This window comes from Solanum lycopersicum, chromosome 5 (assembly GCF_036512215.1).
Source record: "Solanum lycopersicum chromosome 5, SLM_r2.1".
In the NCBI taxonomy this organism is placed as follows: domain Eukaryota; kingdom Viridiplantae; phylum Streptophyta; class Magnoliopsida; order Solanales; family Solanaceae; genus Solanum; species Solanum lycopersicum.
Genome location: NC_090804.1, coordinates 66,959,750 through 66,981,150, shown reverse-complemented (window position 1 = coordinate 66,981,150; position 21,401 = coordinate 66,959,750). Strand labels below are relative to the sequence as shown.

Here is a 21,401-nt window from a genome sequence, read left to right as displayed (position 1 = left end):
AATCGTATAACTATACTAAATATATTATTATCGTTGTTTATTTAATTATAATTCAATTCCGTTACGAAACATTAGTTGATTTTCAAATTACGATGAACCTTAACAAATTAATGAACTCATCCATTTCTCACATTGGTTTGAATCAAATTTTTAGCTTAAGTTGATTACTCAGTTTATCTTGAGCCCCCTTACGTATAGTTTTAAAGTTTAAACTAATTAAGAATATGGCTGTAATAGTTTAGAGGAAGAATGTTAATTACATGAGTACTTAATGTAATAATTAACAAACTAAGCAAGTTATAGCAATGGTATATAAAAGTATAGGTGACACTATCACGTAAAATAAAAATGAATGAGAAAGACCTAAAATCTACGTGGAGCTATGTACGGTGAATAGGTTCAGTTCCTTTTTTTCTTCATCGGAAAATTATATTCGTATGTATACACCACAATTATTTAATTATATTCCGTATATATACACTTAAATTATTTATTTATATTTCGTTATATACACCTCAATTATTTAATAATATTTTATATTAAAAAATAAAATAAAAAATGCATGTGTTGTTGGGGGCAAGACCAGTTTTTGTTCAGTTGACCTTTGTAAGACATCTCAATTTTCAGGTCTCTATTTTTTATTTTGAAATTATTCATGTTTTTGTTTCAATAACCAACGACAATTTATAATGAAGGACCATCTAGTCAAGTTTATTTATTTATTTTGTTTTTTAGCTTAAATAATTTCTAGCTAGTTTGTATTCATGCATCTAAATTCTAAAATATGTTTACAAAAATAAATATAACGTACAAAAATACAAACCCCACTTGGCCAAACCCATGTGCTATTCATTTCATGCAATGCATGAAAGAAATGCAAAAATGACCAAAAAGAAAAATAATATTCATAAATAAAATTCATAAAAGAAACACAAGTTGAAAATATAAGTGAGGAATGATAATAATATAAAGACTATCCCAAACTTCTTTTATCTTTTTATGATAATCATTTTTCGGAATAGAAACTTATAGCAATAATAAAGTTACTTTTTGTGATCTATACATCATGAGTTTGAGCCGAATAAATAACTGTTAATGCAAATATTATGATAGATTGTTTACATCACACACCTGTAATAGAGATTAGACCTCTTTCCCAGACCTTGTGGAACAAAAGATGTTTTAAGTTGTACACCAGATTGCCCTTTAGCCATAATGTCGTGCACCTTCACTAATTTTTAGAATATCGATTGTCTCTACCACACACAAATAGAAATATTAATTAACTCTATATATACATCTGAACTAGCTCGAACAACTAATAAATCATATGTTTTTCTTGTTTTTATTAGAATTTAAACGTAAAATCTCATTATTTTTAATCTTTTTTATTAACCACTAGATCACGGGGCAACGTACCTACGAAGAAGCATGGCTAAAGTATTACTATCTAATGTCAGCCAAATATACACAAAATTTAGACCTGACAAGTCAAACGCCCTCTCTAAAAACAAGGTAGGGTTGAGTGGGGCTCGTTGACCTTCCCTAAGTCACATAAAATAATTTATAAAAAAAAACAATCCATCAATTCAATTAGTATTTGAAATACTTATATATAGATATTTCACGTTTAAATTTTATGAAATACAAAATCATTTTTTATTATAAAATATTTTACGTCTGATCAACAATGTCATTATAGCCGTCTACTCTTAATATGTTATAGCGTCCATACTTTAGATATCCCTTGAGCATCTAAAGTGTGGACATTATATATAAAATATAAGCCTAATATTGAGTATATAAATAATTTTAATTTTGAAAATAAAAGGTCCGAACTTAATCTCGAAAGAGAAAATAGTTGATGGAGTGAAAATTGCCCATATAGGCGTGGATGGAGTTTTGAGGTATCGAGTTAATTTGAATTCAGTATTTTGGATGCAAATCATAAATTTATAGTAAAAATCAATCAGTGTTATATATTTTAATAATAGTAATACAAATCATAAAATTTGAATATATATATATATATATAAAGAACACACCACCTAGCTAGAAACTAGAAAGTACAATGAAAAATTTAAATGGTCTTCAACTAGTTGATATCATATGGGGCTATTTCAGCATGAATGAAACTGAATATCTGTTGGATTGAGTTTGCTATATCATCAGCTGTGTATCTAGTTTCACCAGAAATCTGCAAAAATAAAAATAGAAATAAGAATTAAAAAAATAAAAAGTAGACTTTTGAATCTTGTGATCGTAAATTCAAAAATATATATGATATAGTTATAAAATGCCTTTTAAATTTTGTCATTTTAAACATGTCAAGGGGGACATTAGATTTAAATAGTAAATTACTCCCGCTGTCACAATTTATATGACTTGTTTCGATCAGTCCTACAAAAAAATGACATTTTTTATATTTAGTAATCATTTGAATTTAAACTTCTCAATCTACCTAAAATATAATTTACAACTACATAAATATCGTCTATGACTCGTTTCAGACTCACATTTCAAATGTCTTTATTTTACTCTTAAATTATATGCCCAGTCATACACCTTTACGTAAATTGGAACGCAGAGAGACTATAAAAAGGAAAGTAAGACACGTAAATTGAAACAGAAGAAGTGTTAATAATAAGTACCTTGACATTGAATGAGTAGAGAACAGTTTGTTCAATGGTTGTAATATTTGTATGAAGAATACTAAGTTGCATATCTTCCAATGCAGCAATTGCCTTTATGAGTTGTCCTGGTCTTCTTCTTGATAGAATCTTGATCATTGCATCAAACCCTAAAAGTTTCACTTCAACATCAGCCAAACAAGACTTACTCTCAGCTACTTCTTCTTGAATTTCATCTTCAATATTATACTCATTTGGAAGAGGAAATAGTATTGGTGATTGATGATGATGAGGATTTATAGCACTAGGGTTTTGATTCATTGGCATTGATGGTGGTGTTGATGAATCTCCTAATGGTCTTGTTGGAGTATCTCCATAGATTCTTCTTCTTTTTTGTGATTCAAGGCATTGTAAGAGTTGTTCCAATTCTCTAACAAATTCAATTGCTCCACCAATAATAGATGCTTGATCTCCCTACAAAAGCATTGTCAAATATACATCATGTTGAGAGTAGATACACATAATACAATTAAGTATATAGAGGTGTGTTAATTATGGCTGACAGCTTAAACTTTTAAATGATATGGTCATCACACACTATAATAAGTCATTAAAGAACGTAAATATATCAAAAGTGTGATTTGTCTCTGAATGATCACACACTTTATTATGATATATATAATAAGAGTATATGAAACGTATGTCCTGATTTCGATCCTAATAACTACATATCACATAATAGTAAGAAGAATTTGCACATGCTTGACTCATGAAAAAGAATCAGATCTGCTAAGTAAAGTGCCGTTACCACAAAGACGTGCATCACTAAATAAATTATCAAAATTGTGTTTTAATTTAACCTACATCATGAGTTCGATCCTAACTACCACACTATAGTAAAAAAGAATTTTCACGTGCTTGACTCTTGAAAAACCATCAGATCTATCGTGTAAAGGCTCACCACCACAAAGACATATATCAAGTATTATTTAAACTTTTAAGATGAGATGGTCACAGAGTTCAATAGTACTCGACATAAAAAAAAAAGAACTCGTAAAATTCAAGAATTTGATGAGATATAATACCCTTTGAACATAGGAGCCAGGCATGAGAGACCTCAATACACGAAGATGTTCATTCATTTGCTTCCTTCTATTCCTTTCCACAGCAATATGTGTCATTCTTTGGCTCTCAACTTCCTCACTTGTCTTAATTCTTGGCCTCTTTCTCTTATTATTACTCTTCCCTTCTTGATTTTTTTCAACATTATTATTATTATTTTCACTTTTTTCTTTTCCACCACTTATCATTAAGCCTTCTTCGCGATCATCATCATTATCATTATCATTCTTCTTCTCGTTCAAAACGGGAAACTTGAGGAAGTACACAGGATCATCAATCCCAACATCTTGTTCCAATACCTTGGTTTGATTTAAGGCTAATTTAGGCCCAAAATCCGCGAATTGCATCACATCAGCAAAGCTCAACTTGTCTAGAGAAGGGTTCGAGGGTAAAAACCCTAACGAACTCTGGTTATGTTGTTGTTGTTGTATAGATTGTGAATCTACCATATAATCAACCATTTGATTATTAGTATTATTTGATGAAGATTCACCAATAATTGCCATTTGAAAAGATGTAGGCAAAGTATTATTAGCCTGCAAAAATATTTCATGTTCAAAGTGAAACAACATAACTATATATATATATATATATACTTATAATATATCAAATTAGGCTAGAGATAGAAACAATGAAAAATGATAAAAGCAAACACTTATATACCTGGCAATTTTCTTCTTTCTCCATTGTCTTGTTATAGTTTTTTTTTTCTTTCTTTTTGTTTGTTTTTTATACAACCCTAAAATTTTGACTATTCACAAATCCATGCAAACTCAAATCTTCACTGAATAATTTGATCACTCCTAGGGTCCACCTCTAGCTGAAACAGACAAAAAAAATTATTATATATTTAAGATATCGTTCGCCTTTGCACTTAACTGAATTCAGATGAACTTGTAACTCTATACTATATCCGACTAACACAACTGGAAAAATTCAATGGATAGTACGATCGACAAAAAAAATCCATCTATAAAATTGATAAATCAATTATTCGTTTGAAAATCCATCAAAAAATAAGAAAATCTAATTTATTTTTTCTCTTTATAAACTATACAATATAGTATGAAATTGGATGTGTATATATATATATATAAGAATATGAGAAGATTGAAATTTGTAGACTAACCTTATAATTTGAACAATATGAAGAGGATAAAACTTAAGTGAGATTTTGCTAAAAAATAAAAACAAAAATTGGGACATGAAAGATTTAAATAATAAAAATATATATATCTCAAATGATGGACCTTGCAGAGTATCCAGCTAGAAATTGTCTTTTGACTTTTGGAGGTGATTTTTGTTTGTATGTATATATATACACAATAATAATGTGTCTCTCTCTCTCTATATATATTGAATTAAGGTTTATAATTTTAAAATCATATAATAAGAGGAGCCTATATGGATTAATTTCCACCTCACAAATTTACTCATCACTTGTTTTTTCACCTCCACCTAAATATTTAATGGGAATCACAAGCAGAACAACTTTATCACCTCTTTACATGAGGGTTTAATAAATACTTAAGCTCTGATATGTGATTTTTTTATGATTCAAAATAGATTGGAAATTTTCAAAGTTTGAATCTTTTATTTCTTTAGGTTTAATAATATTCATGCACGTGAGCACTTTAGCAGCCTAGAAGTGGTCAATTGGGAAATTAATGTAGGTGTTAAAAAGTGTTACTAGAATTGCCTCGTAGTAGAGTCGATGAGACGATGAAAAAACTTATTTATATCACGAGTTTAAGATTAGAACGATTAATGTAAAATAAAAAATGTATTTCGTCATTGAGCTCATTGCACTAAGATTAGCTAGTAAGAAGTTGTCGACGCTCTACATATTTGACTCTGAAATACGGATAGGCATAAATTCGAAAAATCTGATTCGTTGGTGTCTCCGTTCGGTGTTGGTTTTCTTTTTTTCGGAACTTTGATTTGGAGTTCGGTGCAAGGGTCCCTATAGTGCATCGAAAAAACGAAGTTTTATTTACTGAATTTAAAATTATTTAAATTATATTTGCTTAATTAATAATAGTTATACACTTTTGAATTTTGACTCAAAATATTTACATGACCCATTTAAATTTTCATTTTTTAAATGACAACAAATATAATGTCAATAAAGTGTTGAACTATTGTTGTTTATGTACAATTTTACATTGTGAGTCCTTATATTTTAGTTGTTTGAAAGTTCATCGTGACATCGTGCTTGCTAGGCTGCTTGCTCTCTTCTTTATTCATTCAGCATTCCGATATGGGAGAGCCTTTAGACTTTAGCAAAATGGCAGTCATCTATGCTAAGAAACAGAAATAGATCATTTGACATCTTTGCTAAAAATGCATCTATGCGCTCTTTATTTTTATTAAATACATGATGAAACTCCCAACGCTTTATTATATTTCCTCTTTATTTTTATTCACACCAAAAAATTGATTAAATTACCGAACTAAACCAAATCAAAGTAGAAAAAACCAAACTGAACAGATCTAGTTTAGTATAGACTGGTGTACACTAGAAAAAACCAAACCAAACCAATCTAGTTTGATATAAAATATGGTGCACACTTTTCTAAAATCACATACCGAAGAACCGAACCAAACAAAAATTTCATTAAACCGTACCGAAAAACCGAACGTCCACCCCAATTCTGAAATAACCAAAGACCATTTGTTTATCTGATATTATATAATTCATCTTATTGTAAAAATGTTTTACGCAGCAAGAAAGAGAAACTTTTAACAATATTTAGAAAAATATAATGTAGATGTAGAATTGTGAGATGGAAAAAAATATCTAGGAAACAAATATATGAAAGCAATCAATTCATTGCTAGAACTCAATTTCTTACTACACCTATCAGCTATAGAACAGAAGTACCAAGTAGAATTAACAAGGGAAAGATACAAAATACATCCAAACAGTGTCTGAAGGAAGAAGCATATAATCCTTCTGATTTTCTGCCTTTCTATCGTGTCTTAAACATGGTAGAATCTTGCTCCTTGAAAATAATCCACGACGATAAGGGAATATACGCTCTAGGGGTACACGTGAATAGACTAAGAACGTCGATAGTAAATTCCCAGTATACCGATAACTATATGCTCGTCTCTGTAATAAGAGGAAAGAAGGCTTACAATCAAATTTAACTTGATCACAGAAAATTACTCTTTGATCTAGATATCTTCTCACCTCTCTGATTCAGCACATTGCCTCAAATGGATTCCATGGAATTAACACCCAATCAATCAGCCAAAGGTTTACGATAAAAATCATGACGTATATTCAAATGCCTGTGGTGGCTGGGGCTCCTCGTCAGCGGCCACTGCTGAGGTTGAGTTCTGTTGTCCAGCTGAACCACCAGTACTGGATGTAGTTGATGAGGGTGTATCAGTAAGAGCCAATACTTCGGGTTCATCAGGACGAAGATCTTTCAGAAGCACAAAGCCAGAAGACGATGATTTGATTGGCAAATATCTGCTTTCTTCCAAAAATTTGATGTACTTCTCCTGAGTAGGAACTACCCTAGCTGGGTTGGTCAAAATCTCAAAAGATGGCTCTGGTTCATTTTTCTTCTCTGCAGGAGTATCTACCTGTCAATCAGAAAGGTCACAGCAGTTTGTGAGAAAATAATGACAGTTCAAACAGTGGTGCAATACAAACAGAATCATTAAGCGTAGAGCATTTTCTCTAACTCCGATCAATAATTTCCCAAGGACCCAACAAATAAAGAACTGCGGCTACAGCAAGAAGCATCACAAAACCCCTAACAAGAACATATACTAACCTGCATAGACTCTCCATCCTTACTAGTTGACTTGCCCTTGTCTGAAGTAGTGGCCGCAGAAGTTGACGCGCCAGATGCCTTCTCAGCATTAGCTTTCTCGGCCTCTTTCTTGCTAGCCCTGGCCTTGGCCCTCACTGATGTTGATAAAACAGCTGTAGGAAGTTTGACAGCAGAACTAGTCGTGGCTACAGTAGTAGGCTTAGGATACTCAAATAGTGACGGCTTAGCTTGCGATACGAAATCGAATTTGGGCACTTTTAGGTCATAATTTAGCCCAATGAGAGCCGTGGGTGAAAATGCCAAGCTAACGAAATATATAAGAGGATACCAATACCAAAACTGACTAAAAACAGCTAGCCCGACAACTGCAGTAATTTTATCGTGTTTCGACTTTGAAAGTAGCTTTATTGTCACATTCCTTCCACCGGCATCAAGAATTCCAGAGGCCAAGATTGCACCCATCTTACTCATTGTATCTTCATGCTTATCAAGAATAATTTTCTCTAATTGCCGCCTGAACAGATAAAAGCAAAAAGCTCAAAAAATCAGATGAAAAAACAAAAGAGACTTTATGCAGAATCTATAGATAAATACCTAAATGCACCAACACGGGAATCACTAGCTTCACTTATTTGGACCATCACCATGGCCATAGCAATGAGAGCACCTTGACGTACAAAATCAACTACATCTGATGTCAAAGGCTCCAACAATGAGATTGCCTCACTCAGACCAGTACCAGCACATGAAATGCCAACTGCCAAAGCCGCACCATAGCGCACGTGTGGATTGTAAGACTCAGATAACAATGAGACAATGCGAGGCATCTGCAAATTCGACGCAATTAACTAGATTAGCATCTTTAGTTCCCACTTCAATGCGCCCACATGGGTCACAAGTGAACGACTGAGCTCAGCTAACACAACTAGCATTTTTAGAACTGGAGTTAGCTTAAAGTTTTCCTCTTAAATTTTTCTGGTTGGGGATTTTGCATGTCCCCGGATGGGGGAGAGGAAAGATGGTTACGTAGAACCAACATGTTTCTGTTTCTAGAAGACTGTTAAACATATCAATCCTACTGACAACTGAGATCAGAAATAACATAATGAGATTGATAAGAATCACATAATAAACCAGCATCAGAAAAGCTCCGACCTGCTCTGGTTCAGAATACATAACAAATCCAAGCGCCAAGACTGCAGTCCGTCTGACATCATCACTCACGTCTGATACAGCAAAATGCAGCAACTGACGGATAGCCTTATTATTTGCTGTTCCCCTGTACGCCATTGCCAGAGCATACATGCCACCATAACGCAATATAGGATCTTGATCCCTGGTCATCTGCTCGATCAGTGTATCGGCTTCTTCTTCTCTTCCATACACAGTGAGGGCTATTCCCAATGCCAAGCCCCTGAATGCAATGTCAGAAGAAAATGTTCAAGCACATATAAATAAAAACAGGTCAATTATCCACAATGTTTTCAATAACATAGGCAGATTTATTTATTTATATTTGTAAGTGAACATAGGCAGGTTTATCCTACTGACATAAAGAAATACAAATTAGATTTTTTAAATTAATCAATAAACCAATAAAGACAACAAAAATATTGGTTACTGATAATTTAGCTGACTCAAGATAACTGAAATAACTTCACAATGTTGACATGAAATTATCCAGTGAAATCAATTCAAAATACCTACCAGAGCTCTTTATCCATAATTGCAGTTTTTTTTTTACTTTCTATACATGCAATCTTAATATATCTTTGCAGTTAATGGTTCTTTTGTTTTACGTTTAATCAAAATGCTTTATGTAGTCCATTATTCAGATTCTCTATTCTTTGCAATTTCAATCCTAATTGTAATCAATACTATAGTCTACAAGATACAAGCAAGGATATTTCATTTTTTAGACAGAAAACAAAACACACCCCGTAGATGAAGAGATGGTACAGGTATTCAGGTGTCAACTTTACCTGATTATCTTCTCGTGTTGAGTCTCATGAGCATAAGCAAGCATCTCACCTGCCTTCTCACTTGCAGTTCCAACCATTAATAAGCCCATACCAATACCAGCAGCTTCTCCAGCAACCGCACTGTCAGTATATAGGACAGTCTTGATGTCGTCATAAATGTCTTCATCGGCGGTTCCTAAAGCTGCCAAGCCAAGCCCTAAGCAAGCACCATGCTGAATAACCTGCAACATTAAGAAGATGCAATGTAAGGAAAAAACAGAAAAGAAGAAATACAATGGGTGGAACAAATATAACCCAGGAAGGACGATCAAAATAATAAATGCAAGTACAACAACAACATTAGCAAACCCAGTGTAATCCCACAAGTGGGGTCTGGGAAATAAATAAATAAACGTACAACAACAATAGCAGACCCAGTGTAATCCCAAAAGTGGGCTCTGGGAAATAAATAAATACAAGTACCTCTACATTGGTACTTCGTAGACTTTCACGAAGAAATTGCTTGATGCCCTCCCCATGATTTGCATGAATTAACCCAAGAGCATACAATGCACCACCTTCCGAATATGGACTACCACCTCCACCGGCTGCACCTTGCGGCAAGTAAGGGGCCATAAGTGACCTCCCTTGCTGCAAGTGGCCACAGTGAATAACACCTAATCCAGCTGTTGCACTAAATTTGGCCCAATTTGTCGCTCGGCTTAGCCAGTCCTGATAATTTGAGCAGAACATTCTGTCAGAACAAACTGTTGTGCAACATGCGCTATATGTGATGGATAAGGTTATTTGTCAAAGACTCAGAATCTACTCACTAGGTTCTCCCTAAGGAATGTATCTACAGTTGTTCCAGCATGCATAATTGCATTTGCATATATTGTTGCACTGTGACACACACTGTTTCTCATCTCAACAGACTGCTTTATTGTCTTGAGAATAAGGAGATCTGACCTGTATGCATAGATTTAAGAAAAAAAAAGATACTTGAGCATTTTCATTCATGTTTCAGCAACGAATATGGAAAGAACTTCTAAAGGCATTCATATTACTTGTTATGGCTGTACAAGAATTGCAAGGTCAACTTTATTGAAGTTTCACCAGACAAAATCCCTTTGATTTTTCCCAGCCTCTCTGCGTATATTGCTTCTCGTGGATCTACTCTTGTTTCAATTAAAGGTTGATTTTCCTCCGCCATTTGAACATCCTCTGCAGCAGTAGCATCTCCAGTCTGTGCAGTATTAGGCTCAGCAGGTTCTGAAGGTTGTACTTCTGGACTGGAGAGTCGATCTCTCACATTCAAAAGAAAAGCTTGGTGCTCATTCTCTACTAGGTCAAAAGCTATTTGAAATGCCAGTAGGACATCATCCTTATTTTCTGAGCGTAAAAGCTTCTCTAATATGCTTGCTACATTCTCTGGTTTGTCCAAAAACATAAGCCACTGACACATGCTCAAATAGTTTGGAGACGGTGTCCCCTCATACACTTCAACAAGAAGACGAAGCACCTGTTGAGAGAAGCAATTAAGTTTCTGGTATTCAATTAATCTGGCACATAATTGTGAACAGCAGTTCCTCAATTTAAGCTAATTGTTTTACTCTTGTCTACAAAAAAACAAGGACAGCATGCAGATTTAGATGAGAGGTGATCTTATAGCGAAGGGACTTGAAGAAGGCAAATCATGCACCAAAACAACTTGTGAGGTACAAAAGACTAATGTGGCCAGAGACTAGTACTCTGTGAGAACCACATTAATAGGAGTGATGTCTAACATTGGGTCAGAGGATTATAAATAAGCTATAACAAAAATATCATGCTTTTTACAGTGATAATCATGGTCATGGAACAGGCAGGGCCGCAGGGGACAGCAGCATCTATGGTACTCAATCAAACAATCAGATTATAGAGTAAACACAGAAGGGGAAAAAGAAGAGACGGGAAAAAGCACAAGTCTTAGCACGTAAAAGGATCTAAGGTTTGCATATTGTAACAATCAATACCTCACTTCGATATACTCTGCGACTGACGAAGTTATGGGAGACATTACTGCAATATGCTAGAGTTGCATCTACATTATCACTTCTTACAATTGCTTCAGCAACCTTATCCAGCCTTCTGCATTCAATGGCCATGCCAATTGCTTGTTGATACTTTCGATCCACTATACACCTAAGGCATGAAGCAAGCAATTGTAAAACAGCAGGAAAACCCAGAAAGAACTACTTTAATAGTTTGAAGTGTACAAACATTATATTTTATATATACACAAAATTTGCATACTTCTCAAGCATTCTCTCAACAATAGCCTCCAACCTAGGATCAACCTTTACAGCTTCATCATTTGACTCGGCGGCCTTAGTCTTATGACTCGCATATTTATCCAGTGCTTTAGCTGAAGGAAAGCAGAAAGCACATCAACAAACACAATGGTATTAATAAATGAAAAATGAAAGAGCTGCTAAAATGATATAAAATACGGTATCTGAAACAAGTGAAAGCTTCCCTTTAGGAGAGTTCGATCAATGCATATCAAGTGTTCCAGTTTAGCTATTTTACTATTTCCCCAAGAAAGCACCAAATATCAAGTATTAAGTTTTTACAGTTAGCACCACTACACTGATAACACAAATTTAGGCTAGAAAATACAGACACGGCAGACATTTTCAAGTTTGTAAGCAAGTCCTTACTAGAAGGGCTGCAAATTATATTAACATTACTATACAAGGACAGAATTCATAGGAAGAGAGTGCACGGATTTGAATATTTACCAAGAACAGTATGAACATAGTCAGATTCCTCATTAACATCAAAAAGAGGGCCAGCTCCAAGGGCATAGGATAATGAGTCATTATGTTCGCCCAAATGATAGAAAACCTGAAGACAAAAGAGTATGTGTTGGGATCAAAGAGAAAATGACTTAAGGCTAGAGATTTTTGCTTTCTCATCTGCTCTGCAGAATAATTCACCTCCTTTCTTTTGGATGTGGTAGGGAGGAATTGATGCTAAACAAAAAATAATAATAATAAAAAAGCACCTTCGAAGCAACTAAAGCTGCTAGTTGTCTTTGGGCAAACTCTTCATCCTCATACAAGCTTTCTCTGCAACAAATTATCTTTAAAAGATTGGAGATCATAAAACACAAAAGGAATATGCAATCAATAAAAGAGGCCTTAATACTAAATGATAGATCACGAGTACAACCAGAGAGTTAAAGCATATGAGTTTGGAAAAGACACAACATACATGTGCTACCAAAGACACTTCAGTAAACAAAACTCCAGCAATATATTTTTTTCTGAGAGGTAAAGCTCCAGAATACATTTTTTGAGAGGTAAAGCTCCAACAGTACATCATCTCAACTTGATAAAATAAACCAGATCAATTAATACATAGACAGATCTTGAACTTGATTAATTTTCCAGTGACCATAAGCTAATTAAACAGTGTCACTACCTCAGAAGTAGGGGCAAGGTTTGCGTAAACTCTACCCTCCTCAGATCATACTGGGTAAGTTGTTGTCCATAGGCCAATTAATCATTGCTTAAAAAGACATTTGGTGTCATAAGCTCCCAAGGCTTTGGTCTAGTTGTAAAAGCACAACGTACAATGTGTGGAGCAAGGCACAAATAACAAGTTCACACCCTGTTGCAAAGAGAAGCATGGTATTCAAGTGAAAGCTTTTCTACTTGCCTCCAATATTGTCCCCAAAGATATAGTCTTTTTCATTCTTTCTTTTTGTCCCTTCGATTGCTTGAACGCACACAATCATAGCTTCTAAAACTGAAAGAGATATAGACCACTTTCTTCGAAAACACTACAAGTTCTACACATAATTGTGTGGAATTACGTCTTTGGAGGAAAGAACATAGCAGGGGTAGTTCTAAACACCGCATTCTCTTAGTTTTGAGCGGTTTCATTATCTCTTGAAATTGTTACAACAATTAAAATATTTAGAGGAAATACTGGTATACAAATATGAAATGAAGAAAGTTCAGAATTGAAAATGTTGAGATGAATGTGTGGGCTTACTAGGAAAGATATGGTCAAAAAAGAAGATATTAGGGCCAGATTCAGCCTCTGTGGTGGTCAAGATGCAGGAGGCCGAGATGGTTCGGACACATCAAGAGAAGAATGACCCAGTGAGGAGGTGTTAGAGTTTACGTCGGAGGGCCAGAAGAGACGTAGAGGTAGGTCGAATAAGTATTGGGGTGAGGTGAGCAGGAAGGACATGGCATGGCAAGCCTTCGGCTTAACAAGGACATTAACCCTTGATAAGAGGGTGTGGAGGTCGAGAATTCATGAAGAAGGTTAAGTAAATAGTTTTGCATCATGTCTCCCCGTCAAGTAGTATTCATATTTGCTTTGGTGTTACTACTATTTTAAATTTCCATGTTTCTCACTCTTAATTTTCTATTACTACAAACTGTCTCGTATGCTCTATTTTCTTACAATCGTGCTATTGTTACAGCTTGTGTTTTCATAATGTAGTGTTTTTGCTTTCATTCAGCCAAAGTTCTATCAGATATCTCTCTACCAGCTGCGTACACTATGTCCTCTCCAGCCTCAACTTGCAGGACTATGCTGAGTATGTTGTTGAACTAGTATATAAATAACACTAATTGTTCAAAAATTAAACAACAATTATAGACTAATCATACAAATAACACTAATTAATTGTTCAACAATGTAAACACTTCTACATTCTACTACTGCTTAACCAATTCAAAAGAACCAAATCAAAAGGAAATACTAGTATTATACAAATAACACTAAGATGCAATCGAAGCTTACATGAGAGCGACTGAAGAGGAAATCTCCGGCCAGAAGTAATCAACAAATGCATTGAGATTAGAGAGCGCGTGGAGTTTCAATTGTGGGTGACTTTCATTCAGCATAGCCAGTAGTCCACCGGCAGAGCTCACCGTAGTGGCCATCGTCAGCTATTGTGAAGTTTTAGGGTTCCGATCTATGAGAGAATAGCATATAAAACAGAGATAAAACTAGGGTTTTTGAGGATAGGAAGTAGTACAGAGAAAGGAGGAGGACTGAAATTGAAGAGAGTTCAAAAGTTGGGATTTCTTGTTCAATGGGAAAAGGTTGAGAAAAAGACCAAATTGACCCTAAACACTTTCTTTTATGATATTTGTGGAGTTTAGGTCCCTTTTCGTGACTGATTTCACGAGATATTTACCACCTCCCGTTTTTCACAAGCAACATATGTTAGGTAATGGCATTGTATCTACTCTCTCTATTCCATTTTATGTGACTCTTTTCGTTTTTGAGAGTCAAACAGTTTAACTTTGATCGGACATTTGCATATGAAATTTTTTAATTTTTTGAAATGAAATTTATATATTTGTAAACTACATAAAGAGTACTATAAGTCAAAATAATTGATAATTCAAAATGTTAAAAGGAATCTATGAAAAAATTACAGTCAGAGATACACTAATTTGAATCTCGAAATGCGAAGAGTGTCACATAAAATGGGACAGAGGGAGGGAGTACTATATTTTAGCGTAATACATAAATATGTCATTTAAGTTGACTTTAAATCACATTTATGTCATTCAACTTTGGGTGCGTATAAGTAGACAGTTAAACTCGTAGAAAGTTGAACAAATAGGGACACGTGTCCTATATGACATCCTATGTATCATTTTTTATCCTATGTTGTGTTCTACATGTATTGTTTCATGTATGACTCATGTGTTCACTTGTTTAACTTTATACAAATTTAAGTATTTACTTGTGCATATCAAAAATTAGAGGACAAAAATGTAAAATGAGGTCAAGTTACATAACACATTTATGTATTAGTATTCTTAGTTAACATACAAAATTCGATTTGATTGTTCTTTAAACTTAATTGTATCCTATGTTAAACGGAAAACCGAACTACTTATATAATTATACCATATCTATTAAATCTTAATATACTTTAAAATAATTAAATAATCTCTCGCTCGTTCTCTCTCCTCATTTTACTCCATCTCGCTAGCTTTTGCTCTCTCTTTCCCTCTTTTTGCTCCATCTCGTTCGCTTTTGCTCTCTCTTTCTCTTTTTTTGCTCCTCCTTCCATGTTCTCTCCTTTTTCTCTCGCTCGCTCTATATTGCTCTTACTCTCCCTCTCTCCTTCCGTTATTCCCTCTTTATACTCAGTAGTAATGACATGTAAAAGCAATGATTTAAAACGTAGATTTAATAAACTTTTAAGTCAATTAATCAGTATTTAAATACTCAACTTCTATAATAAAGGAAATGAAAACAATTTTGCGAGAAGTGTTCAAGCATTGATTAAGTAAATTTGGTTTGATTATAGGGTGAACCATATAAATTGAAATCAAACTATGCAATATTAGGAATTGACCTTTTTTTAATGAATGGATGCCTCATTCCATGTGATACAAAATGGAAATATGTCAACATTAATTTGTGCAACTTTTTTAAGTTAAATAATTCAAATTCATTGTTAGGTAACGATCAAAAGACTTATTTTATGGAATGAATGATATGATATGATTACGTCGTTACCTTAATAATTTCTTTTCATTTATTTTTATTTATTATTTAATAATTGTATTTCATCTTCACTCTACCTTTTCATAGTATCTCCACCTTACACCCTATTTTTCTTGTAGGTTTATCATTTAAATCATGAATGAGCGACATTATGTAACGACCGAGAGCGATATAACCTATTAAATATAGTATTCATTAAAACAATATAATACGATACAATACAATATAATACAATATACGGAAAAGGGTCTAAAATACCTTCGAAGTATTGAAAATGGTACAAAATTACCTCTTATCCACCTCTGGCTCCAAAATATCCTTCCCACCTACCTATTGGCTCCAAAATATCCTTGTCATCCACCTTTGGATTCAAAATTGACCACTTATTTAACGGTTTTAAATTTAAACTATTTATATATATTTTTAAATACGTGAAACTCAACTATTTCTTATAATTTAACTTATTAGTATAATTTATAAATATATAAATAGTTTAAATTTAAAACTGTTAAATAAGTGGTCAATTTTGAATCCAAAGGTGGACGACAAGGGTATTTTGGAACCAATAGGTGAATGAAGGGTAATTTTATATCATTTTTAATACTTCAAAGATATTTTAAACCCTTTTTCGTACAATAAATTATGAAAATAATATTAATTGTCCATCTTTTAACACATTCAAATCTAAAATTGAAAAGAAAGAAAGTAACACTAATTTATGTCGGAAAGAGAGAAGACATCATCATAATAGAGAGGCTAAAGATATTGCGTATAAAGAGAAAGATAGCCAGTCCTCTTGGGCGGCCGAGAGTGTTATGTAAAAAAGGCCAAGGAGGATTCTATCCTAAAGGAGAAGGAGGAGGAGGAGGAGCTAGCTTTAGGGGCGGAATCGAAGCAAAGAAATTCGTTCATGCCAAGACGATCTATGTTGCCTACGGTTGAAAGTAATTTTAAAATTTAGGAAATAAGGTTGGTAAAATGCTCAAGTCATTGTTATATAATTAGGAGTAAAATAGTCTTTTTTATTATAAAATCAAGCTCATAAGAATATAATCATAAAGAGAAGAAGACAAGAGAAGTAGATAGAAGAAGGGGAATTTTCTTCTTATTCAAGTGTATTTAAGTGTCATCTGTATCTATTACAATAGTGAATGAACAACCCTATTTATAGAGTGAGAAATCACTCCAAAGGTCACCATATTAAATATCATAATAAATAGATACATTCTTATCCAAAAAGGTTCATGTAACCTAGTGAATATGAATGGTTGTTCATGTACCAACCTTATGGACTATCCACTCATTCTATGAATTTATAACACTCCCCCTTGGATGTCCATAGATAATGTGCCTCGTTAAAAACCTTACTAGGAAAAACCCTGTGGGAAAAAATTCTAGTGAAGGAAAAAGAGTACACATATCTTTTGATACGCACCATTTGTTGCCTCATTAAAAATCTTGTCAAGAAAACCCAGTGGGAAAAAACCTCGATCAAGGGAAAAAGAGTGCAACGCGTATTGTACTCCCCCTGATTAAAACATCACATAATTTCTTGTGATGATGTCTCCAATCTTCATACATTGTGGTTGGTATATTCTTTTTTTAAAAAAAAGAAAAACCACACATTTCTTGAATATGGTGTCATTTATCTCAACCAGACGCACTTTTGACTTGCTTCATGGAGGACTTTTATTTCTGCAGAGCAACATTTGCTTTATTGATCCCCAGGATATTATTGTGCCTCCACATGCAAACACATAGCGTGATTGAGATAGAACTTTATGCAGATCAGATAAATATTTTGCATCTGCGTAACCAATCAATTTTGTCTTGGATTCCTCGGAATAGAATAAGCCCATAACTATGGTCCTTCGAGGATATTCAATCATGTGTTCAACACCATTTCAATGTCCTTTTATCGGGGAGAAACTGAATTTTGCCAGTAAATTTACTGCAAAACAAATATCTAGTCAAATATTGTTAGTAAGATGCACTAGTGCCCTGATTGCACCAAGATAGAGTTTCATCACCAAGAAACTCATCATCCTTCTTTTGAGATCAAACTGAATCATCATTTATGTCAAGTGATCTCATAATCATTGGGGTACTCAATGAATGCGATTTATCCATATAAAATTGCATCAAAACTTTTCAGTGTATGTGCACTGTTAGACAAATATTTCATTTGTCAAATTATCAATCTGTAGGTCAAGACAAAATTTTATCTTACCAAGACCTTTTCATAAAAATACAAGGACAATTAGGGTCATTCTTTTGTACCCTTTTTCTTCCTTGACTATTTCAATCCATATAAGGATTATTGAAGCTTTATTGGAAAAGTTTCTTTCAAACTCTTATATGCTTCAGACACCTCGATTGTTTCAAGGATTTTCATATAACATTCATTGTCTAGCTAGACATTACAATTATTCATTTACATGCATTCAAGTTTTCATATGCTGCCAGATCAAAACAAACCTCATTGCATCCACCAAATGAGAAAACATCTCCACTAATGTCAGGATTTTTGCGATAAACTTTTATGCCCCAAGGCATAAACTGTATTTGATATCTTACGGTTATACTATCGCATAATAACTTATTTGTACCCCACTGACATTATACCTTAATTTATGGACTACCAATCCAAAATGTCACTTTTCTAAGTGAAACAAAATATACTTGAATTGTGCATTTTACTTGGCCAACCATTTATCTGTCCACACTATATGACAGATTTGAATTCAAGATCCTCGTCACAATTTATATCATTGAGCGCTACCTCATATCAAAGATATCGTCGACGGTTATTTGATATCGATTCCAACAAGACATAACTTATCGAGATCTCTTCATTTTTTATTATCAGGTACCTGAACCTTTTTCAAGATTTTATGAAGTGTTATGTCAATGTGCTCTTTTATAGAACTTGCCTCATTATCATGACCATATTGATCATTTGTTCCTTCCTTCTTTAAGGAATTTTATATTTGGAATCAATTGGTCTATTTCGCTTTCGGCGTATCATAGACTCTGTCCTTCAAGGACTTCACATTGGAGCATTCGCAGCTGAATTATATCATAGGGTCAGTTCATTCATCTGGCAACTGATTTGCAACATTATGCAACTGAATTATCCCTTGAACTTTAAGTTCACATATTTATTTAACGAGGATCTAGATAATTTATAATTAACCTCACACATAATTTTCAGCTGTCAATCATCTCTCCCCCTAATGTTAGAAAATCTAACATTCATTCCAACCTTATTTGGAAGTTCATCTTTGTGCGTGGTGGAGCAATTAAAATCATGACTGCACATTCAACAATTTAGATGAAAATTATATGATTCCTGACCCTGAACCAATTTTAATGGGGAAACCTTGTTGGTTTGATGCATACATGTGTTGCTACATGTTAAACAAAATTATCTCATACCAAATCTTATTTGGGAGTTTTGTTCTCATAACCATGATTTAGCTATAATTGGAGGCATACAATTTCTGCTAAATCAACCAGCATTATCAATATAATTTCATAATTTGGAACTATGCTATTAATTTTAACAATTCGAGCAAACAACCTTACAAAAACCAATTTGTAAGTTGACAACAAAATACATGTGACCATCGCATAGATGCATTAATCATATAGTTGCAAATGATCCACATGACAGGTGAACAGGCCCATATTCACCATTTTATATGTTCCAAAATTTTTTAGGGGATTACAGTCCCGACCTTAGCTGGTACAATGATCATTTTATCAAGAGAACAAGCAACACAAGAGAATTCTTGAAGAATCTTTATTTCTTCATCATATAAATCACCTGAATTCTCAATCACGTTTGCATTACATTTAATCGAAATGGTCAATCAGTCATGCCAACTGATCTTTATTTTAGTACACTTATAATTTACTTTTACATGTGATTTCATCAGCATGTACATGTTTGTATGGAACAAACAAGAGGAAAAGTGGGGTAATATTTTACATAAACATTATAACCCTCTTCGGTTGTAGTGATTTATAGTCTCAATATTTATTTTCATTCATCTGAAACTTAAAAAGTTTCTTTTGAGACTTACTACAACCCCAATATTATTCCTCTGATAATAGCACAACTCGTTAGAGCTTGCAATTAATTTTGTGTACTATGACATATTGCATGACATCATCCCTATGGTGAGCATCTCCTTCAAGGAGAAAATTATATTATTATTGTCATGGTCAAAATCATTACGAGCAAGACGTCTTTCTTGCTTTACTTTTGTTGTACCATAGGTACACAACCAATGACAAATTTGTATTGCCACACAATAATGACCACAACCCTTATAGGCAAGAACTATTTCTTTCTTTTGCCCTTTCAGTAGTTTATAACATAGTGACGTATAAAACGTACAATACAATTAGCCATTTTTGCCGAATAAAGTTTATTTCCTCTCAAATCTCCCGTAGAGATGAGAAGTGACATGTATCATTTTTTTTTCAAACCTTCCATAGAGGTGAATTGTGACATATATCCAACCCATAATGATTTTATCACATCTGGACCCATTCTCTTGTAGAATGGTCGAGCATTCACGATACTCATTACAAGTCACATTCTCTTCAAGGATTGGACTAATTATTTATATGTACTTCATAAATTTGCATTATAAGCACATTGTCATGGCTTTAAAATTCATCATATTTCCATGACACACCTCAACATCACTTTGAAAGATTAAGTGTACCATCACTTTATCTTCTTGTATCATGATAAAGGATTTATAAATTTGTCAAATTATTGGGTTGACAACATTCACAAGTCTAATGACCTTTCATACCATTTTGATAATAAAAATTGCCTTCACTATTTGAAGAACTCATACTGTTCTTCCTTTTATAATCACTACAATAATGACTATTATAATTCCGTCCCTTCATGCTCTTTTTCATATTGTTAATCATTTGTCATCTTTCAGAACTATTTACTGCTACCACATTCATATGATAGAACGGAGCAAGTGAACATGCGATTTTAAAATTATCATATGTTGCTACCACATTTTTTTCAAGGAATGGAGCAATTCAATAGGACGAATTTCAAGACTTTTCATCAAAGTCTTAGTCATCATTATATCATCACTATGGTGCATTGACTCAAACTCAATGTCTTATCCATATAAGGCGTGTTATGCCATAATTCTATGGGACTTGAACCCAATCACGGTGTATCAAAACTCAAATTGATGTCTTACCCTTTTGGTGCGATAGAACTTGAATCTATCGTCTTATCCTCAAATATTTTTATTATGGTGCATCCGGACTTTAATCTGATGTCTTACCCTTTTGGTGCGATGAAACTTGAATCC

The 21,401-nt window shown here is 33.7% G+C and overlaps 2 protein-coding genes across 4 annotated transcripts; both read right to left on the bottom strand.

The window, feature by feature from the left end:
- Nucleotides 1–1,932: 1,932 nt before the first annotated feature.
- On the bottom strand, nt 1,933–5,192 carry LOC101246250 (transcription factor FAMA-like). Of its 2 annotated transcripts, none has more exons than XM_004240165.5 (5): nt 4,882–5,192; nt 4,416–4,572; nt 3,716–4,288; nt 2,652–3,104; nt 1,933–2,197 (listed from the first exon to the last, which is right to left on the bottom strand). In XM_004240165.5, exons 2-5 carry the CDS (start codon nt 4,437–4,439, stop codon nt 2,096–2,098), a joined length of 1,152 nt encoding a protein of 383 aa, XP_004240213.1. In that variant the 5' UTR covers nt 4,440–4,572; nt 4,882–5,192; the 3' UTR covers nt 1,933–2,095. The 2 variants fall into 2 exon arrangements, with proteins under 2 accessions (XP_004240213.1, XP_010321409.1); XM_010323107.3 differs by having other exon boundaries at nt 5,003–5,113.
- A 1,311-nt stretch (nt 5,193–6,503) lies between these two features.
- LOC101259750 (26S proteasome non-ATPase regulatory subunit 1 homolog A) lies at nt 6,504–14,718 on the bottom strand. 2 transcript variants are annotated; one of them, XR_003247002.2, is made up of 14 exons: nt 14,311–14,680; nt 12,554–12,617; nt 12,288–12,393; nt 11,800–11,911; nt 11,520–11,688; nt 10,572–11,026; nt 10,338–10,473; nt 9,988–10,236; nt 9,526–9,746; nt 8,699–8,957; nt 8,138–8,370; nt 7,544–8,057; nt 6,949–7,349; nt 6,504–6,867 (listed from the first exon to the last, which is right to left on the bottom strand). XR_003247002.2 is itself a non-coding variant. In XM_004239814.5 (13 exons), the coding sequence occupies exons 1-13, from the start codon at nt 14,451–14,453 to the stop codon at nt 7,029–7,031; spliced, it is 2,982 nt and encodes a 993-aa protein (XP_004239862.1). In that variant the 5' UTR covers nt 14,454–14,718; the 3' UTR covers nt 6,504–7,028. The 2 variants fall into 2 exon arrangements, 1 of the variants encoding a protein (XP_004239862.1); XM_004239814.5 differs by having other exon boundaries at nt 6,504–7,349; nt 14,311–14,718.
- Nucleotides 14,719–21,401: the final 6,683 nt, after the last annotated feature.